Raw genomic sequence first — 21,066 nt, forward strand, 5'->3', positions numbered from 1 at the left:
ATCTCGTAAATGCAAGCTAAGAAATCTATAGAGGCTCAAATACAGTCAACCACACAGTACATTCCAAATTCAGTCTGGCTCTGAAATGTAAACAATCTGAGAGGCTGGATTGGCGTCTGCAGCCTGCAGCTGATTAAATGCCTATTCTGTACCACCTACCAAGGGAAAAACTGGAAAGGAAATAAATCATAAAAGGCAGACTATACAGTTCAAGGGCCAGCATTCTGACTTGTATCAATTGGCAAATCTAGGTCCAGAGCAACACAATCACTGAAATTTCAGGCTGATGTTTTGACTGATGCCAGCTCTGAAAAACAGGCTACAAACCTGTGTGCATGTGTGCCCAGATATACATGTGTGCAAACAGAGAAAGATAAAAATATTTACATCCTGACTTTCTATGAAAATGTAAACCCAAAGAAGTGTTTGTTCAGAAGCGCCTCGCACTGAGGTTGATGCTTGCTGAAGATTGCAACCTCAGTTCCAATTAATATAATTGTATGTGCAAGCTAGAGAGTAAAATAATAACTAACAAAGTTCTGTTACAATAAAAGAAGTCAAAGGAGGTATAATAATATCTCTCAGAATTGTGATGAACCAAGATTGATTTTTGCAATTAAGAAGAAAGAAAGCCCTTCAGACTTAATTGGGAAGAAGATAATCCAACTGCTACAGTGGTTAGCTTCTGTATCCTACATTATTTCTGACAAAGACATTTTGTACAAGTTCTCTGGGGGTTAATGAATTATAAGATAGGTCAATAATTTTAGTGAACTGACTCCAGTCTTTGAAACACAGCACAAATATATTAATATAGGAGAAGCTATAACTTGAACCAGATCATTGACAGTCCTAGGAAAGGACAGGCAGTCTTCAACCTAATTTCACATGGATTTTGAGCTAATTTCAACTGCCCTCTGTGAACCATCAACTCAGAGCCTTGGTCCTTACTTGACAGTCTGCTGCTGTTGCTGAATGGAAAGGGAAGAGGATGAGAAAAAGCAGGGACATTCATCAACTTTGATGAAAAAGTGGCTGCCATATTCTGCACCAGTTGTAGGTTTTGGCTGATATTAACAACTTCTTTCCAATGCAAGGACACAACTTTATACTAAATAAAAGCTGATGAAAAGTTATTCATTTGCCCTTCAAACAACAAACTTGGTGCTTAAGGTAAGACAAGCACCAACTCAGTATCAAATAGATAGTCATACCCAGAGTTGTCAGGATCTCAATTATCATTCCATGTGCAAAGCGTTACCGCCCCCAAACTAAACATAAACTACAATTCCAGGATTAGATAAATATGAAAAATGGAACAGTGTCATTAGCATGTCAATAATGCCTACTTCAAATTTCCAGATGATGTATATCCTAGACCAGCAGTCACCAATCTGTGGGCTGCAGCCCACTGGCAGGCCATGAAACAATTTTGGTGGGCCGCAGAGAAATCTCACCCCAGAGCACCCCCCCCAAGCAATTAATCCAGGCTGCATAGAAACACAAGGCTGCACAGCCCACATGGCCCGTGGGAACCCTCCCCGCCCACTCACTCCTTACCCAGAAAACTTGCCTCCTAAATTGCTATTTTTCCTTTTTCCGACCATCAGCTGTTCTGCTGTGCCCGGAGATTTAGATTAGCTAGGAAGCAGGAAATGGTTGGATTTCTTGCTTTCTAGCTAGTCTTTAGATCTTTGGCTCTGCTTTTAAGCACAGCTGAATCTACCTTTAGGACTGAAGGTTCTATTATTCATTGCAGACTCATGGCAAACAAATTTGAGAGACTGCTAGATAGATCACTGGCAGATAGATCTCTGAATGATTTTGTGAGCAACCCAATCTGCCTGCCTGTTTTGCCTGATTTTGGGTAAAAGTTGCTCTTTTTATAAAAAATTCAATATTTACATACATGGTGTGTTATGAGTTAATTTTGTAAGTTTGCTTGCAAGCAAATTTTATGTGACAGACTGAGCTAGCCAATGGCAGATAGATAGATTTTTGAATGAATTTGTGATTCTGTGAGCAATTCAATCTGCCTGCCTGCTTTGCCAAATTTGGCGTAAAAGTTGCTCTTTTTTATAAAAAAATTCAATATTTATATAAATATTTGTAATATTTACATACAAGCCATGCCCAGCCAGTCACATGACAACCAAGCCACACCCACAAATTAGGCCATGCCCATAGAACTGGTTTGTCATCCATGGGATTTAAAATTATGAGTTTGGTGGTCCCTGAGGTCCAAAAGGTTGGCGACCCCCTGTCCTAGACTACCTTCTGGAAATCTCAGAAATTTTATTTTAGTTTGAGACTCATGCGAATGTCATGGTCTACAGCAGTGTTTCTCAATCTTGCCAACTTTACAAATCTTGACCTTCATTCTTAAACTGTCAACTTTAAGAATCATGGATATCAACCCAGAAAAACCTATGCTGGGTGGGGAATTCTGGGAGTTGTGATCCACATTTCTTAAAATTGACAAGATTGAGAAACGCTAGTTTGTTTTTTTCAGAAAGTCATAAACAGAAGCATCACTCCCAATGACCCCAGCTAATAGCAAAGGATTCCAGAAATTGTAACTCAGCAACATCTGGAGGACCACAAGTTGTGTAACTGACATTTTAATATAGATTCATGCATATATCCTTTGCAACTGTTACTATTAGAGAAACAAATAAAACAAAACATTATTTGCTTATCCAAGTGAACAATTGCCAGAAAACATTGAAATTGTCATCACACCACAGTAACATTCACAGTAAAAAATCCAAACATGTACTTAGCAGCCAAATATTCAAAGTCCCTAAAGTAGAATTAATTTGTGGCAACTAGATTTTTTGGAAGAGCTTTTTATGTTCAAGCCAAAACATGCTCATGTTTTTATGTTCAAGCCAAAACATGCTCATGTTTTCCTTGCACATTCAGAATGATAATGATGGCAAAGCTCACATATTTTCTAAACTTAGAGATATCCCTAACTTAGATTAGAAGAAAGAATGATATAATTTACTTGCAAGAATGCATCTCTTTAATAATTTTAATCTAGAGTCCTTGATGGAGACCTTGCTTAAAAATAAGAATTCGCCCTCTGGAGCAAGAAATCAGCACACCACTGAAATCTTAAATTCTTGCAGTAAAGTAAACTCTTGAAATGGGAAGGTTTTAATTTCCAGATACTGTGTCAATGGGAATTCTGGCATCAACCCATTTATTGATTTATTGATAGATTGATTGATTGATTTGATTTGTCAATTGCTTACAAGATAATAGGTACAGGTATAAACATGAGCAAGAATACAGGAAATAGATATGAATAACTGGGGACAATAGGACAGGGACAGGAGGCACAATGGTGCACTTATACACGCCCCTTACAGACCTCTTAGGAATGGGGTGAGGTCAACAGTAAGGTTAAAGGAGTGGTGGTTTGAGAATGTAACAACAGAGTGCATTCCAGACATTGACTGCTCTGTTGCTGAAGTCGTACTTTCTGCAATCGAATTTGAAGTGGTTGACATTGAGTTTGTATCTGTTGTGTGCTCTTGTATTGTTGCGGTTGAAACTGAAGTGGTCATTGACTGGTTTTGAGTTTGGTTGTTTTCTTGCAGATGTTTCATTTCCAGGCTATGTAACATTATCAGGGTGAGGGCAAATGGAGTTGGCTGATTGTTTTGCTGCTGTAGATAGGTCTCAAATATTTTTGCTATATTTTCCTAATATATTGTTAATAATAAAATATCCACTTTTTTGTTAATCCTGACAATGTTTCCCTTTTATTTTGTAATGCCAGATATTTTGCTCAAAATATATTTTAACAGAAATTGAACCTGTTACCATTAGTGAATAACAAGATAGGATCATCTCCATCTTTCTCAATTGTTTATGATCAATTGTTTGACAATGAAATCTTAATAATACTACACATAGGTAAAATATGAGCTTGCAGAACACTATTAGAGCCCCAATGACAACTTAAGTTAGCCTGTATAGATAACAGCAATATTCACTCACATCTGCAATTCATGACTTAAAAAACTTGGCACTCTCATATTTCTTATGTCTCTCTTGAATTAAACTGTTATTAATTCCACATATTCATGTGTTTTGGTTTAGAACCAAGAAAAGCATAAATGTTATCAGTTGAATCAAACATTACCTGCCGTTGAAATTATTTCAGTGAAAAACAGCTTGGTATTTGGCCATAATATTGTTAGTGATTTTAATGAAAAGCTCAGATATGATTCATTGTATCACTATTTTACAATGCCATCATATGTGCAGCTCTGAAAAAAATAAATAAAAATCAGGCAGAAAAAAGAAAGAAAAAATAAGAATATAGTAAAAGAAAAAAAAGAAATATCTAAAGAAGTGACTTCCCTCATCATCACAAGTATAAACAATTCAAGTAATTATCAATTTCTGTTAAAATACAACTTCCCATATCCCACCTCTTATCTATCAACAAACCCATGAACCCAAATTATATGCAACTTTATTATTTTTCCAAATAACTTTATACACTATGTCCCGTCTCCTTAGCTACAAAACTACCATGCTTGGGTGATTAGGTTTTAAGTCACCCTAGTTTGTTTTGGCTGTGTTTTTAAATACCACTTGGCACTTTTTTCATTGTAGAAAATATGTTAACAATCCTATCTGCAATCTGAAAAACATTACAGAGAAATTTAACTTGAGCGTCTGCTGTTCCTTCCCACATTTATCTTGGGCTCTGACAATGCAGTCACTTCAAATTCAATATCAGACATTTTTTATCATCCTTTTTTTTTTGGTATGGAAATTTTTGTTAATCTTTAAAAAAGGCTGTGATAAAATGTTGGTCTGTATTCTGGGAGGGAAGGAATGAATTCCAGAGGAGCAAGAGACAACACAGTTTAAATAGTTGGTGTGAGAGGAAGAGGGTGAATATGGCTCATCCCTAATAGTCCCAGAATATTTTGGTGCAAGTAGTCTGCCTATTTCTGTCTATAGACAAGGAGCAATAAAGAAAACTGCTCAGAAAAATCTCAAATTTCTTGGTTTTTGGAACCTGACAAAACCTGACAAAAACTTCATATAATCTGGTGTTTTAAATAGCTTATTGAATATGTTTGTGACTTTGAGTAGGTCTCCAACACAAGTGTTGCCTTGTTTGGGTTTTGGATGATGATGATGATGATGATGATGATGATGATGATGATGATGATTGTTGTTGTTTTCATTTTGTATTCATTCCATATGTTTTATTATATATGCATTTGAATCATGAATTCAAATTATCATTCAAAATTTAGCTTAGAAAACTTAAATGGTTGACAAAATGGAGGGGGACAAAGGAACCTTAAATCTCACAGTCAGTTGAACCAAATTAATCTACACAAGTTTCCCTTGAGACTCTTTATTTCAATTTTCCACTCAGAAAGCTAGAAAGCTTGAATCGTGAAAAATATTATTCCTTCTTATAATTTATGCAATCAAAATGCAAAATACAAGCCAATTTTGAGTTTTGAATCCAAATATATACAGATTTTAAATAGATGCAATACTGATTTCTACAACTCAGCAGTTCTCTATTTTACTGAAACCTGGCTTAATGCAGAAATTAATGAAGACAACAGCATATACATCCCAGGAGTTCAGACATTTAGATCGGACAGAATTGAAAAGACATCAGGTAAAACAAAGGGTGGAGGATTATGTTTATATATCAACAACAGTTGGTCTCAGGATAAAACTATAATATATAAATTTTGTGATGAAAACTTAGAGTCTTTATGTATCAACTGAAAGCCATTTTATTCTCCACATGAGTTCTCCTCATTTCTCCTAATAGCTGTGTATGTTCCTCCATGAGCTTGTGTAAACAAGGCATTACAAACTCTAACGGATCAAATTATGGAGACTGAAGCCAAACACCCAGATTCCCTTCCCATCATTTTAGGAGATTTCAATCAAGCAAATTTAAGGAAAGAGCTCCCAAAAATATTTCCAGCATGTAAATTATCCCACCAGAGGCAAATATAATTTAAACCACTGCTACACAACAGTAAAAGGTGCTTATAGGTCTTTACCAGGAGCAGTTGTGGAACACTCTGACCACTGCATGATTCACCTTGTACCTGCCTACAGACAAAGACTTAGAACCATGAAACCAGGGGTGGGATTCTATCAGTTCTGTCTGGTTCTATAGAACCCCTTGTTAACTTTCTAAGCAGTTTAGAAGCAATCTCCTTTTGTTTTTTTCCACCCTTATTACATTCTTGTCAGTACACCTAGACTTCCTGTCTCCAGAGCTTCTGACGCTTGACTTTCTTAAAGGGGAAGGGTTGATTTAAGATTTTTATACTGCTGTTGGGAGGAAATACTTCCCTGGACAATCAGCACTTTGAAGAAATAATTGAATAATGAAGCAAAGTTTTAGTGACAGGGAACCAAGATGAGTGACATTCAGCAAGGCTTCTTGGCTAGTTAGAAAGATTGACATTCAAACATGAGTTTACATACCCTTTCTGAGTTTTGGTCTAAAACTGGTTTTTGGTGAAGGTTAATTCTGTGCTTGGTGATGTTTAATCCTGTGTTTATTAATGGGATAATTTTCCTTATTCAGCTTCAACAAGCAACAGCTACTGTTGTGATTTAATTATTTGTATTGTGTTTGAATTTTTTCTTGCCTCATCGTTTCTTTTTCTATCTGGAGAGAGGGTCTTCCTTCACTGCTTTAGTACTATCTGGCACTGTCCTTTTGGGGTATACTTCCAAGAGGCAGGATGCAAGCTTGGCACTGATTTTTTTTTACTGCCTTTCTGGGGGGCATGCAACATTTCCTTAAATCTAGATGATTTTCTTAGGATATCTTGTGAGGTGAGTGAGACCCGCTGGTTTTTTTAATGGTGCAAATGGATCTAAGGATTGCTTTTCCTGGGTGTGCTTTTTCTGGAGAGCTTAAATGACCTTTCTGTTAAAGGGTTTCACTTTATGAGAAACCGTTGGCTGCTGATAGTTATCACTGCATTTTAAATATTTTCATTCCTCAAGGTGCTCTGGCTTGCAGGTATTTTTAATCTGATGATTTGTTTTTAGGGCAGATTTTTGCAAGCAAAGAAGCTTTTTGTATTTTTGTACAAGTAATCCTTGACTTTCAACAGTTCATTTAGTGACCATTCAAAGTTACAATGGCACTGAAAAAAGTGACTTATGACCATTTTTCACACTTATGACCATTGCAGCATCCCCGCTGTCATGAGAGGCCAGGCGAGAAGCACCCCTTAACATGAATGATGTCGAGTTGGCCATGCCCACTCAGTCACATGACCACCAAGCCACACCCACCAACTAAGCCATGTTAAAAAACTGAATCCCAGCCCTGCATGAAACCAGCAATTAAATCAGGACTTGGACAAATGAGGCAAAACTAAAGCTCCAGGATTGCCTTGATTGCACTGATTGGAATATTTTTGAAGATACCTCTGCAGACCAAGATGACCTCACAGATAGTATAACACCATATGTCAGCTTCTGTGAAGACTTATGTGTCCAACAAGGAACCTGAAAATATATAGTAACAATAAACCTTGGTTCACAGCTAAACTTAACTTCCAAAGAGGAAGCATACAGAAAAGGTGACAGAATGCCAGACAATCAGGCCAGAAACATATTAATGAGAGAGATCAGAGCAGCTACTGTGAAAATTAAGCAATCAGTTCTCAACAAATGAACCAGAAAACACGTGGAAAATTCTTAAAAACATCACTGATGACAGCAAACCTCTTCCCAGGAAGAAGGAAATCAATATCTAGCAGATGACCTGAATGTGTTTTACTGTAGGTTTGAAAAGAAACTACAGCCACATATCTCCACAACCCCAATCTCAAACACACCAACAATAGCCAAGCCTCCTCAACTGACCCCAACACATTGGGGTTCACAGCATCTGGTGATCACAGAAAAGGAAGTGCAAGGTCTATTTCACAGACAAAAGCCAGGAAAAGCACCACAGCCAGACAAGATAACTCATTCTTGCTTAAAAGTCTGTGCTGACCAATTGGCCCCCATCTTCACCAGAATCTTCAATAAATCACCAGAGATGTGCTATGTTCCTTCTTGCTTCAAATGCTCTACTATCACCCCAGTGCCAAAGGAGCCCTCCATCAGGGAACTGAATGACTATAGACCAGTTGCTCTAACATTGGTAGTTATGAAAACCTTTCAAAGGCTAGTCCCATCTGAAAACCATCACAGATCCACTGTTAGATCCCATGCAGTTTGTATACTGAGAAAATAGGTCGACAAATGATGCTGTTAATATGGCTCTGCACTACATCCTACAACACTGTTATGCTCAACAACCTACCCAGAGTCCAGAGTCCGACATAATAGATGGAAGTCTTATGACACATGTTGAAGAGTCCGGAGTCACAGCATCAGCTGGAAGTTTTCTGGAGCTTGTCGGAGGGTCCAGGGTTGCAGTGTCAGCTAAATGGGTTGCTTCCAGAGTTTGGCAGAGGGACCAAGATTGCAGCGTCGCTTTGCCTCTATTGACACGATGAGAACATTGCGGGGTGGGGAAGTTAGATTGCTGGGAATGCCCGGGGGGTTGTAGTGGATTACCTGTGGCTAGATCAGCTGTTATGCGGGATTGGTGATGGCTGATTGCACTGTTTACACTGAGTATATGATGTTGGACTAATGGATTGCACATGAGTAGGAGGGAGGTTGATGTTAGGTGGGAGTAATTAGGCATGGGGTGGGGCACAGGGGATTAGGCAATAGGTGGATGTCAGGGTAATTAGCAGGGTAATCAAGGGTAGCAGAAATGGATAGAAACAGCACTGGAAGATAACCGCTCCCAACACTGGCTTTGCATGCACAGGAATCTGTTGTTGTTGCTATTGAACATGATTGGGAATACAACAATAAACCCTATTATCACACAGGATTACACGTGAGTAGCGTAGTTTATTGTCACAAAGTATTCGAATTCTTGACACAGACCGAAAGACCTTGAATCTCCAAATACCTATGCAAGGGTCCTCTTTGTAGACTTCAGTTCAGCATTCAATACCATCATTCTAGACATTCTTCTAACTAAACTAAACCAGTTAGCAGTACCTGAACACACTTGTAAGTGGATCATAAGCTTCCTAGCAGATAGGAAGCAGCAGGTGAAGTTAAGCAGAATCACATCTGATACCTGAACAATTAGCACAGGACACCCCCACCCCCACCCACCCCGGCTGTGTGCTTTCTCCACTTCTCTTCTCCCTAGATACCAATGACTGCAACTCAAATGATCCATCTGTTAAAATATTGAAGTTTGCAGATGACACAACAATGATTAGTCTCATTTGAGGCAATGACAAATCCGCATACAGACAGGAGGTTTCCTCATGGCGTAACCGGAACAATCTGGAACTGAACACACTCAAAACCATAGACATGGTGGTAGACTTTAGAAGAAACCCTCCCATACTACCACCTCTTATAATACTAGTCAACACAGTGTTCACAGTAGAGACCTTTAAACTTCTAGGTTCTATCATATTACAAGACCTAAAATGGACACCTAACATCAAAAACATCATCAAAAAAGCACAACAAAGAATGTTCTTTCTGCACCAACCCAGAAAGCTCAAAATGTCCAAGGAGTTGCTGATACAGTTCTACAGGGGAATTATTAAGTCTGTCATCTGCACCTCTGTAACTGTCTGGTTTGGTTATGCAACCCAACAGGACAGACACAGACTTCAGAGGATAATTAGGACTGCAGAAAAAACAATTACTACCAACTTGCCTTCAAACAAGGACCTGTATACTTCACAAGTCAAAAAGAGGGCTGTGAAAATGTTTACAGACCCCCTCACATTCCGGACTTAAACTGTTTTGACTCCTTCCCTCAAAACGACGCTATAGAGCACTGCACACCAGAACAACTAGACACAAGAACAGTTTTTTCCCGAATGCCATCACTCTGCTAAACAAATAATTCCCTGTACTATTACTATTAATCTTCTCATCACTCCTTATCACCCATCCCCTCCCACTTGTAACTGTATGACTATAACTTTGTCGCTTGTATCCTTACAAATTATATTGACTGTTTCCTAGTATGATTTGATTGCTTATTGTACCCTATGACTATTATTAAGTGTTCTACCTTATGATTCTTGACTCTTGACAAATGTATCTTTTCTTTTATGTACACTGAGAGCATTTGCACCAAGACAAATTCCCGTGTGTCCAATCACACTTGTGACAAGTCACCTTGGTAAGAGTAGCTTGGTGAAAGTCAATATAATATAAAATATTCTCTCCCCCACCTTAAAAAATCATTGACTTGCTATTTAAAATCCCTAAAGAGTTAAGATATGTTATCTACAGAAAGGTCTGAAATATTTTGTTCACTCAGAATAAATGGTCCTATAATAATTATGAGCCACAAATATAATCTATTTAATAGGATATAAATGAACCATTCCTAACAGCGGCTAGAATCTTCAATATTTTTTGGGAAAAAAATATGACAGCTCAGCAGATGACCATACTTACACATTCAGAATTACAATTCTGCCAATTATCAAGCAGAATAATTCTAGCAGCTACCTAAACTGAGCATCTCCCCACTTTTGGCCAAGTGTCTACCTAGGATTGTGCAGCTATGATAAGAGCTCAGGGTAGAGAAAGAAGAGGAAAGATACAACTTTTAAAAAGCATCAGGAGGTACAATATATATGCCTACACCAACTCCTTTTCAACTCCAGAACCACACACTGTACATTCCTAGCTAAATTAAAATGGAACCCACCCCCACCCCCCACCCACCCCCCAAAAAGACCAAGTAGTTTTCATGGAATTTAAACATGGTTTTGAAAATCAATGGATTAAATGAGGAGCCTACAAAAAATTGAATGGAATAATAATATTCTGTGTCAGAAGCACCGAAATACTTCCATGGTGAAAGGATTTGCCAGTGACATCACTGTCACCCAGAAGATGCCCAGTTGGGGGCTCCTTTTGCATCCCATTAAGTTGCCCACCAAAGTGGTACCCATTTATCAATTTGCAATCGCCCACATAGGCAGGAGCTGGAGCAGGTAGCAGGAGCTCACCCCGCCCCGTGGCAGCAACAGGTCTTGAATGCAAAGCTGCCAATTGTCAATCCAGCGTTCTAACCTTGTGAGCTGCTGTGCAAAGAATATTACTTTAAATGTAATGAAAATGTTGGAAAATTTCAGTGACTAAGAGACTATGTTTAAAAAGTGAATTGTAAAAATCCAGGTTTATATACTTTAGAGAAATGCTATAAATATTACTTGTTTTGCAGTGGCTGTGTGACTTGTTATGTGAATGAAGACTACATTTGTGTCTAAAAATTGAAATGCTATTGATTTTCCCTTACACAATCAACCATGCTTTCTGAGTGATGTATAAACCCAGTTTTGATGTGCATGCATCTGAATCTAATAAAATAATCCTTTACTTCATGTAATTCAAAAGTATTAAATACAATTATTTTTCAGTTTGCTCTGAAAAATAACGGTGCTCTTGTTCTTCAAGGCTAAAAGAAAATGTAATAATCCTGAACGAGTAAAGTATGAGTAACTTTTCTTTTATATGCCCCATGTCTCTTGAGGAAGAGAGCTTTACTCAACCAGAGAGCCTCTAAAGTCCTTTCCAACTCTGTTATTCTGTTATGGTTAAGAACTCCTGATTGGGCAGAAGATTGTATTCTCACTACTGTAAACCTGATCTGAAGAGGTGATCCCTTTACACCTGACTATTCAATATGATAAAGCCAACCTATGAAAAGTTAGAATCAACATGCATTACCCTTGCTTAGTAAAGATGACAAAAAGCATAAACATTGAAAAGATGTCTAATTATCATATAGCCTTTCATACCTCTACCATATAAGTTATTATTCTGAAATGTATAGACTATAGTTCATCTTTCTTGGCATTAAAAGCAGGAAATTTTAATTCCGCATAATTATAAAGTAAAGTCCACTCATTATAAATCACTTTGACTGGTGTCTGTTTCAGATTAGCCCACCTGAACTAACAAAGGGCAATTTGCATTCTCTGGCTCCTATGATTAGTTTCCTGAAGGGCTATAACACTCGAAGTTTGCATCACGCTTACATTGTTAGAAAATGTTCCTCTGGTAATTATCTTAACTTATTCCATGCCCTTCAGTGTTATTCTTTCCAAGAAATGCAAAATTATAAAATCAAATGAAAAATGGAAATCATAGAAACTAGAAAAAAAAAACCTACACAAATTCAACGTTATTATGTGAAACTTCATAAGTTAAAAGCTTACACATTTCAGAAGCTACAATCTGAAGACATAAGAAAATGCAGGCAGATGTTTAAAGACATGATGTTACTAACCACATCTGATTGGATGGCTATGAGGGCTAAGAATCTTAAACAAATATAGGCAATCCTTGACTTACAACCACAACTGAACCTAAAATTTCCATAGGAAATGAAGACAGTTGTCAAATGAGTTTTGCCCCATTTTACCAACTTTCTTGCCACAGTTGTTCAGTGAATCACTGCAATTGTTAAGGCAGTAACGTGGTTAAGTGAATCTGGCTTCTCCATTCACTTTGCTTGTCAGAAGGTCACAAAACTCTGGGATACTGTAACCATAATAAATACGAGTCAGTTGCCCAGCATCTAAATTCTGATCATGTGACCATGGGGATGCTTCTACAGTCATAAGTGGGAGGAAAATGGTAATGTCACTTTTTTCAGTGCCATTTTAACTTCGAACAGTCACTAAATGAACTGTCGTAAATCAAGAACTACCTATATTTCCTTTCAACCATGATAAAAGTAGTCCTTTTTGCCAAGCCATCATCTCCTTGCACCACATGCCCAAAGCATGTGAGTTTCGGCTAACCACTACATCAGGGAGACAGTCAGTCATCTTCTGTTCTTTCTTTTTCAATACAGACATGTCTTACCAATCGGAAAGTCCACGTTTTTATTGCTATTGAAAAAAAATATCTTACCTGTTAATCCTAAAATTGTTACAGCCCTTTTTTGCTTCATTATTTTTTTAAAAATAAGCATAGCAATAAACGATAAAAAAGACTTCATTTTAAATTATTCTTGAGTCCAAAGAGAGAGAAGAATCTACCACAGGGCTGTCAAACTCGCGGCCCACAGGCCAGATACATCACATGCTGGCCACACCCATGCCCAGTTTAGCAAAGGGCAAACAACTGATACAAACTCAAGCTAAACTGTTCCAAACTGGATTGCAGAAAATACAACTTCAGCAACAGAGTGGTCAACCCCTGGAATGCCCTACCAGACTCTGTTGTTACAACCTCAACTCCTCACAGCTTCAACCACATACTGTTTACCATGGACTTCACCTAAGAGGCCCTTAAAGGGGACATGCATAAGCGTACCAGCCTGCCTACTGTCCCTAACTGTCTCCATTTATCTGTATTTACTCCCTTTGTTCTTGTTTATGTTCATACTTATACTTGTTATCTTGTATGTTTGACAAACAAACAAACAAATAAAAAAGGGGGGAAAGTCTCAATATATCATATGATGCTGCCCTGACGACGCGAGTTTGACATCCCTGATCTACCACGTTCAGTTCTTCACTGTCAAACACACATTCACTAATCATGCCTTATGCTAAATAAATAATGAACAATCATATTGCCTAACATTGCTTTTGTCTTCTTTATATGTTTTCCTTTTTTCTCCTGTCATTATGAACTCTTTGCAAATTAGTTTGCCAATATATATCCAGAACAAGCTGTGCCCAGTGTAATTCAGAGCTAAGTGCCTGTCCTTAAACTCCTGTAAATTTGAGAAAAGTCTACCGCTTTGGAAATGCATTGCCCTCTTTAGCTGGGCTCAATAGGAATCCAAGTGAGAATTCTAAACTATCAAAAAAAAGGGGGAAATAATTTACTCAGGAGATTGCTTTTCCAGGAATGTCAGAGTCTGTTAAGCTAGAAATGGCTAACCACTTTCACCTTACTTAAGCCAAAACTGGGAAAGATGAAAGACAGAGGGAGCAGTGCACTTAGCAACTGACCCTTTAAAAAGATAATTTCATTCCTCTTGTCAGCAAGGATAATCACTCTGGATTTCTAAAGTACCACAAAGCATTTTTTTAAAGCATTTCCTCTATCTTGCACTCAAAATGTCACCGAAGGTGGACATTCTGACCATTCTGTCCCACTGATTTTCCTTTTTTCAGCAGCCATCATTTGTGCTGCTTCAAGGAGTTGCAAAGAAAGAAACACTGGCATGTGTGTTTAATCATGAAACACATATGGATACAGTCAAATGAGTCACTATTACTTCCAAAGAAAGGAACAAGGATCACCAGGCAGTAATCTGATTCCACTCCCAACAATGAGAGAAAGCAATCCTAATTATGACATTCTTTGTAACATTCCTATTTTGAAAAATAAAGTGTTCTGATCACATGTTTTTGTAAGAAAATATAACACAAATGCTTTGATTTGTGAAATGTGCACAGTCCTGATTATCTACACTATTGTGTTGTTGCAACATTTTTACTGATATACAAACAAGAACAAGTCTAATCAAGCTTATCCTTGCTCCAAGAACTCCATTCAAAAAACTGCTAGCATTTATCTACCTGGGGCTGCCTTTGAAGTTGGCCTGAAAATTGCAGCTGTTCCAGAGGGCAATAGTTGAAATGTTAAGAGAGAGGGCCTTTCAAAATTGCTTCCCTGGAGCCCAGAACCTAACTAGATACTTTCTTCAACCTCATTCAGCCAGATGCTAAGGTCACTTTCCGGCCTTTCTGTATATTTTAAATGTTGGCCTTTTTAAAAACTAATTCACATATGTTACTTAGTCTCTTAAAAGTGGACTCACTGCAAAAATTATGTAATTATTTTAATCAATATAACCCAATTTGAGATCAGTGAAGGGTGGATTTTAAAAAAGCTTTAAAATGCATAGAAAGTTTTATTTTTAATTTCTAAATCACCAATTTGGGTCTTATTTCCAATGCTCTGAGTTTATAACTGAATTTGCTCAGCATGCAATGAAGTTAAGCATTAGAAGGACAGAATAGGGAAAAGCTGTAATCATGGTCTAAAAATTATTTCTGGAGGTACTAGCCATTTTTGTATTTCTCTCATTGGAGCCTAAATTGTTAATCTATAGCTTAGAAAATTCACTAGTACAGCTACAAAACTTTATCCAGTCCAACATCAACAGACTGTTGCCAACCTTTTAAATTATGCCAAATGTCCTCACAATGCCTACACTGGGTTCAGTAGTAGGAAATAATTGGGAAGACTAAAGAAAATTGAGTAGCACCTAAAACAGCACTGAGAACTATTTCAGTAATCTCAAAACACGAGACTACAAGTAAGGTTTATAGTTGCAAGAAGTACAATTATTTATTTATTAGAAACACATTTATACACCTCAGATTTAAGCTAATTGATATGTCACAAATGAAATACACAAAAAGTAAACCTTCCCTCAATCTGAGCCAACTTCTTGATGACTTTGTAAACAGATCCATGAAGGTTTATTGACAACACTGCAGATATGTTTACTTCCTAATTTAGCCTATCTCCTATCTCAGAAGCCACCTTCACCTGCTTTGCTTCCAAATTCAAAGCTGGCTAAGTACCACCACTTATTACAAAACTTCATGATCAAATTGTTGTTTAATAAAACTGCAGAGGGGTAAATCTAGATGAACCAATATCACCTGTAGGGAATCTCCCCCCAAAAATTCAAGATAGTGGTAATAAAAAAGAAACTTCAGTCCTTTTATACATGTGTGCAATGCAAAAAGGGAAAAGCTTCCATTGTGACATACTTCTAACATCTTTTTACGTTTATTTAATTTCACATGCATGAATATTGTTTTATCTATTTATTCATATCCCTTTGTTATTTTTATAAATAACTCAAAACAGCAAACATACCCAATATTCCTTCCTCCTTTTTCCCTAAAACAATAACACTGTGAGAAATTTTCTTGCTGCAAATATATATAATTTCCAAAAAACATAAAGGATTCTTAGTTTAAGTTGTAAAAGTAATCCCTCATAAATTTTTACCTTTTTAATTACTTTTAGCTTGTTCTCTAACTTTGATTTAAGCTTTGATCTTTGATTTGATGCTTATCTCTGTGGCTTGGGCCTAGGAATTTCCAGTGGCTCCAGGGATGCGATTGAAACAGTGTAACAACTGGTTCGGTGAACACGCACTTCATGTACATGCAGAGCATTTGCTACTGACCTTCTCCAGTAATCTCTCTGTGTTAAACAGCTGGTGTGCAGCAATCCACTGTGCTGCATGAATTAGCTGAGCTTGAAAACCAGGAAAGCACAGACTAGAACTGGGGAGGGCAAGTGGGCCCAACAGTTGATCATCAGAGTGAACTGATTCACTCACAGCTGATCCACTAAGCTATCAGTTCACCCAAACTGGGCCAAACTGGTAGAATCCCACCCTGACTGGCTATCTTAGGCAGGATAAATGATGCCAAATTGCCCATGAAAACTACAGTCATTTCTTTTTAACATCTCTACACACATAAACATCTAATGATACATAACATTATGCCATCATACTCAGTGGATGCTACTTGCCAAAACTGGACACAGTACAGTGACATCACAGCTTTCATATTGTCATTGAGAAAGCTTTGTCACAAAGAATGTTTCAACTAGTCTGACTGGAAGCACCAATATCCAGTAAAACACCCAATCTATCCTAGGATACAAAACACGTATTAAGCAGTGTTTTCTTGAAAGGGTTGTATCCTAGGGCAGAATCTGTTAGTAACCAATGCCCCCAGTTCTAATGTGCCTTGTTCCAGATATTCTTTCTTTCATTAAGGCAGACTGATAAAGAAAAACAAAAGCAAACATCTACTTCTTATAGCAGTGTAGGTATGGTTTACAGATAGTATGGAGAAATTGTTGCTGAGTTACAAATTCCACCAGTACTCATCACTGGTCTTGCTGGCCCAGCTTGCTTAAAGATGTAGCTCTGGAGGGCCATGGTTTCCCTACTGTAGGAGATAACCAGGCTGAGCCCAAGGGATGGGTCAAATGCATCATCATTCAGGAGTCCCCGCATGCCCATAAAAGATCTGTCAGACCCACCTTAATTTCTTTCTATTGTTAACTCCTGTTAATTTCCCTTGACTGTTACTAGTTCAGATTCTTGTAGAGAGCTTACAATAAATCTTTATACACATTTGAACTGCCTGATTTCCCTGGTGCTTGACATCCCTGCTTGTTCTGAATAGCAAGAATGACTGAATGACTAGTGAGAACTTTGGCAGGGAGTGGATTTGACAAGGGATGAGAGAATCACTGAGGATATCTTGCTCAAGAATCTTCTTTCTCAAAACCAAGGGTTGTTATCTTGTGAAATTATTTCCACATGCTTTCCACTGCATAAAGGAAGAATGGGTTGCTCACGCCACTGGGAGTTTAATGATGCCAATATGCAGAATAATCTCTTTTTCTTTCTCTTTCTCCATAGATATCTTCTTCTTCTGCATGTGTGCTTTAGGTCATGAGATGGCAGCTTCCCAACTTTCAAGCTCAGCCCCCAAGAATTTAGCCTATTTACTGTACAAATAAATGGATTTTATCTTTTGGCGCTAGACTTTTTTTTTTAACCTGAGTCAGGATATTATTTTAATGAAATCCAAACCCATAAGGTCTCCCTCTGATTAGGATGGCAAGCATGACCAATTAAGTTAGACCTGGCAATAAAACACATGAGAAATGCAAGCATAGACGCTCTCTGAGTGACAGGAAAGGGAGCGGCAAGCCCAGCAATCTTTAGATCACAAGCATGGTTTATTTTGGGCAACATCCATTATGATCTGATCTCACTTCTCATCTTATCACAATGGGAACAGGAAGGGATCATTTCATGGCTCATTGTTACAAAGAAGAAATGTAACAAAAGTCAAGCTCCTTAACAATCAGGCTTTCCTGTAAGTTTTTGCAGATATGTGGCATGGGCATAATTGAATATGACAATCAGCATATTAAAATATTTTCATGCCAGCAAAGTGATATCAATTTGTCTTAAAATAATAAGTAGTGTAACTATAGAGGGAACTCCTTAGTACTGTAGTGCTCTTTGTTTTAATTACTCTAATTGCAACCTCATTCTTGTCACTTCTAGACCCAAAGGGTGCTTTTTCAAAAAGCAGCTGGATTTTGTTTTTTCTTGAAGATGTTTTACTTCTCCTCCAAGAAATTTCTTTAATTCTGACTGAATGGTGGAGGATGAAAGGATTTACATTACTTGCAGTTAACTGGTCATTAGCACTCTTTCTTTTCAGTGGCCCTCAGGATCACCTCAATTCTGCAAATGGGTGTGCAATGATCAATGTTTCAGCTCATTAAGATATCACCTATTTTCTGTTTACAACATAGTCCTTTCAGCAGCTGCAAGAAAGTTTCACATTCATTTGAATTATTCAGGTGACCCTGAGGGCCCAGATAAATCTCCAAGGGGGCTTAATGACTCTCAGAAAGAGTGCTAACAATCAGATGACTGCAAGGAATATAAACTCTTCCATCCTCCACCATTCAGTCAGAATTGAAGGAGCTTCTTGGATGAGAAGCAAAAGGTCTTCAAGGGAAAACAAAGTCCAGTTACCTTTTGAGGAAGCACCTTTGGGACAACCATGACCTGAATGACTGACAATCTCTATAGATATGTCACTTCTAGAGTTTCTATAACATAGACTGACATAACATTGCATTAACTCCATTCATGCATATAGGATGGTTCCATCCAGCCAATTTTGCCATGGGAACATAACCTCAGTGTTCCTATGGCAATGGATGACAGGCTTACTGGAAGTACCCATTGATTGGGTGGAAACATTGGTTACTTTTCTGTTTCAATTTCAGAAAAAATCAAAAAGTTATTTCTTTTCCATCAAATCAAATGGTTAAAAAGTCCAAATGTTGATAACCTCTCAAAGAAAGAAAAAATGGTAAATTACATTACAGCTGACCAGTTATCCACTCACTTTGACTAAAACTATGCATTACTATTCTACAAAGAGCTAGTATTTTCTGTGACCCTCCTGAGTCTGTAAGTGTTAGTTAGACTACAGGTAGTCCTCAACTTATTATCACAATTGACCTCCAAATGTATGTTGCTAAGTGAGACATTTGTTCAGTGAGCTTTGCCCCATTTATGACCTTTCTTGCCACAGTTAAGTGAATCATTTGTTAAAATTAGTAACATGGTTGTTAAGTGAATCTGGCTTCCCCATTAACTCTGCTTGTCAGAAGGTCACAAGATTATATGACTCCCAGACACTGCAGCCCTCATAAATATAAACCAGCTGCTAAAACCATCTGAATTTTTAACACGGGACCATGACGATGCGGCAATCGATGTAAGTGTGAAAAATGGCCATAAGTCACTTTTTTCAGTGCTGTTGTAACTTTGAATGGTCACTAAATGAAGTGTTGTAAGTTGAGAGCTATCTGTACATTTCATCATTGCAGCAAACAGGCAGCAGTCCTACTTTACTGTTTACTGATTTAACATTAAGGCACTGAAACCAACATCTTACCTTCTGATAATTTGGAGGACGTATGAACAGAGTTGGGATCCACGTCTTCATCAGGCTGGTAATGATAAAGTGTTTGAGATTGTTTGGGGGCTATCCAGTTACGGTCTTCTTTCAAAGCAATCAGTGATGATGGTGTCGGATTAAATTTGACTTCAGGGAAGTTATCTCTTTTGGATTCCTTGAAATCTAATGATTTGGGTACTTTTAATTTCTGGTCTTTTTTCATGTTTAGTTTGATTCTAAAATGGGGATTTTCTCCTTGCTCAATTTTCTCATGGTTGATCGCATTTTGTCTCTCCACTTCCAGCCCATTCTGGGGTGTCTCAGTTGTTGCCATGACTTCTTCCTTTAACACACTACTTGTAGTGGTCATCTTATGTCTTTGTGGTGCTTTGGTTGCTGATACTGTGCTTGTATTCATCCTGACCTTGCTATTTTCATGGTTGTTCCTATTTTCCAGATGATTTAGGAGAGGGATATTTGTGCTGGTTGGTTGCTGCATTGCTGGGTCTGAAATAGACTGAATCAGTGAAGGGGGAGTAACACTGCTTGCAAGGTAGTCATAATCCTCACTTTGTTCTTGGCCTATGCTCTCTTGTTCCAACTGGGCTGAAAAGCTGTAGTACTTTTTGGGTGGCTCCACCTGAGTGGTGTCTCCTTCTGGTGCCTCTTGGTCATAACTGTAGGGATCATCATAGTGTTGCTCCGCTTCCATGGTATCAGATGGATTAGGGGAGGTTAACGTAGATTCATTACAATCTGGGAGCTGATAGCACATGAGGTCACCACCAGAATTAGGGCAATGGCATACTTTGCATGTAGGCATGTGGAATGTATGTCCTGCAGCGTATTTCTGGTCTTCGTGGACACAGCCTATTCTTCCACATTGGGGACATCCATCTGCTGGTAGAACAGCATCAATGCAGTTTTGTGGAAGGTCTGGACATAACATAAACTGGCAGCTGATTTTACCCCCGCCTTTGGGACAAGAACATTCTGTGCTTCCAAAGTCGACCAAATAGGACTGTCCTTCAGGCACTTTTCCGTTGACAAAGCCTACATTCACGCAGTCATAGTACTGGTATCCTTCGCAAGTACAACCATGCTGCAGACAAGAGGCGCAGCATTCTCCAGGCTCTAGAACTTCTTCAATGCAGTTTTCTGGCTGCTTACACTCCACCCCTGTGCAATCCTTCTGTGCTGTTGCAATGCCAGTCCAAATAAGCGCCAAAAGGACAGTGTTCATACAATGTAAGTGGGACATTTGGTGCCTATCCATAATCTTCCTAAATATATTTGGCAAGCATTCAGTTTTTCTAATCTTTTATGGGCTTCTTTTTCTTTCTTTACTATCCTCTTGAACTTCTTGTTCATCCAGCTCTTGGTCAGAAATATTTCCCTGGATCCTGTTTTGGAACTAGAGCCTAGGTTTATGAAAGAGAACTTTGTTAAGTACTATACTTCACAC

The 21,066-nt window shown here is 38.1% G+C and overlaps 1 protein-coding gene and 1 long non-coding RNA gene across 3 annotated transcripts in view; one reads left to right on the forward strand and one right to left on the reverse strand.

Moving 5' to 3' along the window:
• FBLN2 (fibulin 2) overlaps positions 1 to 21,066 on the reverse strand; it is a 136,480-nt gene that overhangs the window by 83,903 nt on the left and 31,511 nt on the right. For both annotated transcript variants that reach the window (XM_087923910.1, XM_087923909.1), the window contains exon 3: positions 19,599 to 21,022. In XM_087923910.1, coding sequence (XP_087780036.1) covers positions 19,599 to 20,877 — 1,279 coding nt within the window. In that variant the 5' untranslated portion in view covers positions 20,878 to 21,022. The remainder of the gene's footprint in view (positions 1 to 19,598; positions 21,023 to 21,066) is intronic.
• LOC148126855 (uncharacterized) overlaps positions 1 to 21,066 on the forward strand; it is a 107,597-nt gene that overhangs the window by 39,391 nt on the left and 47,140 nt on the right. The window lies entirely within an intron of this gene.

This window comes from Pseudonaja textilis, chromosome 2, assembly GCF_049901715.1.
Source record: "Pseudonaja textilis isolate UNSWEBS1 chromosome 2, rPseTex1.2, whole genome shotgun sequence".
NCBI lineage: Eukaryota > Metazoa > Chordata > Lepidosauria > Squamata > Elapidae > Pseudonaja > Pseudonaja textilis.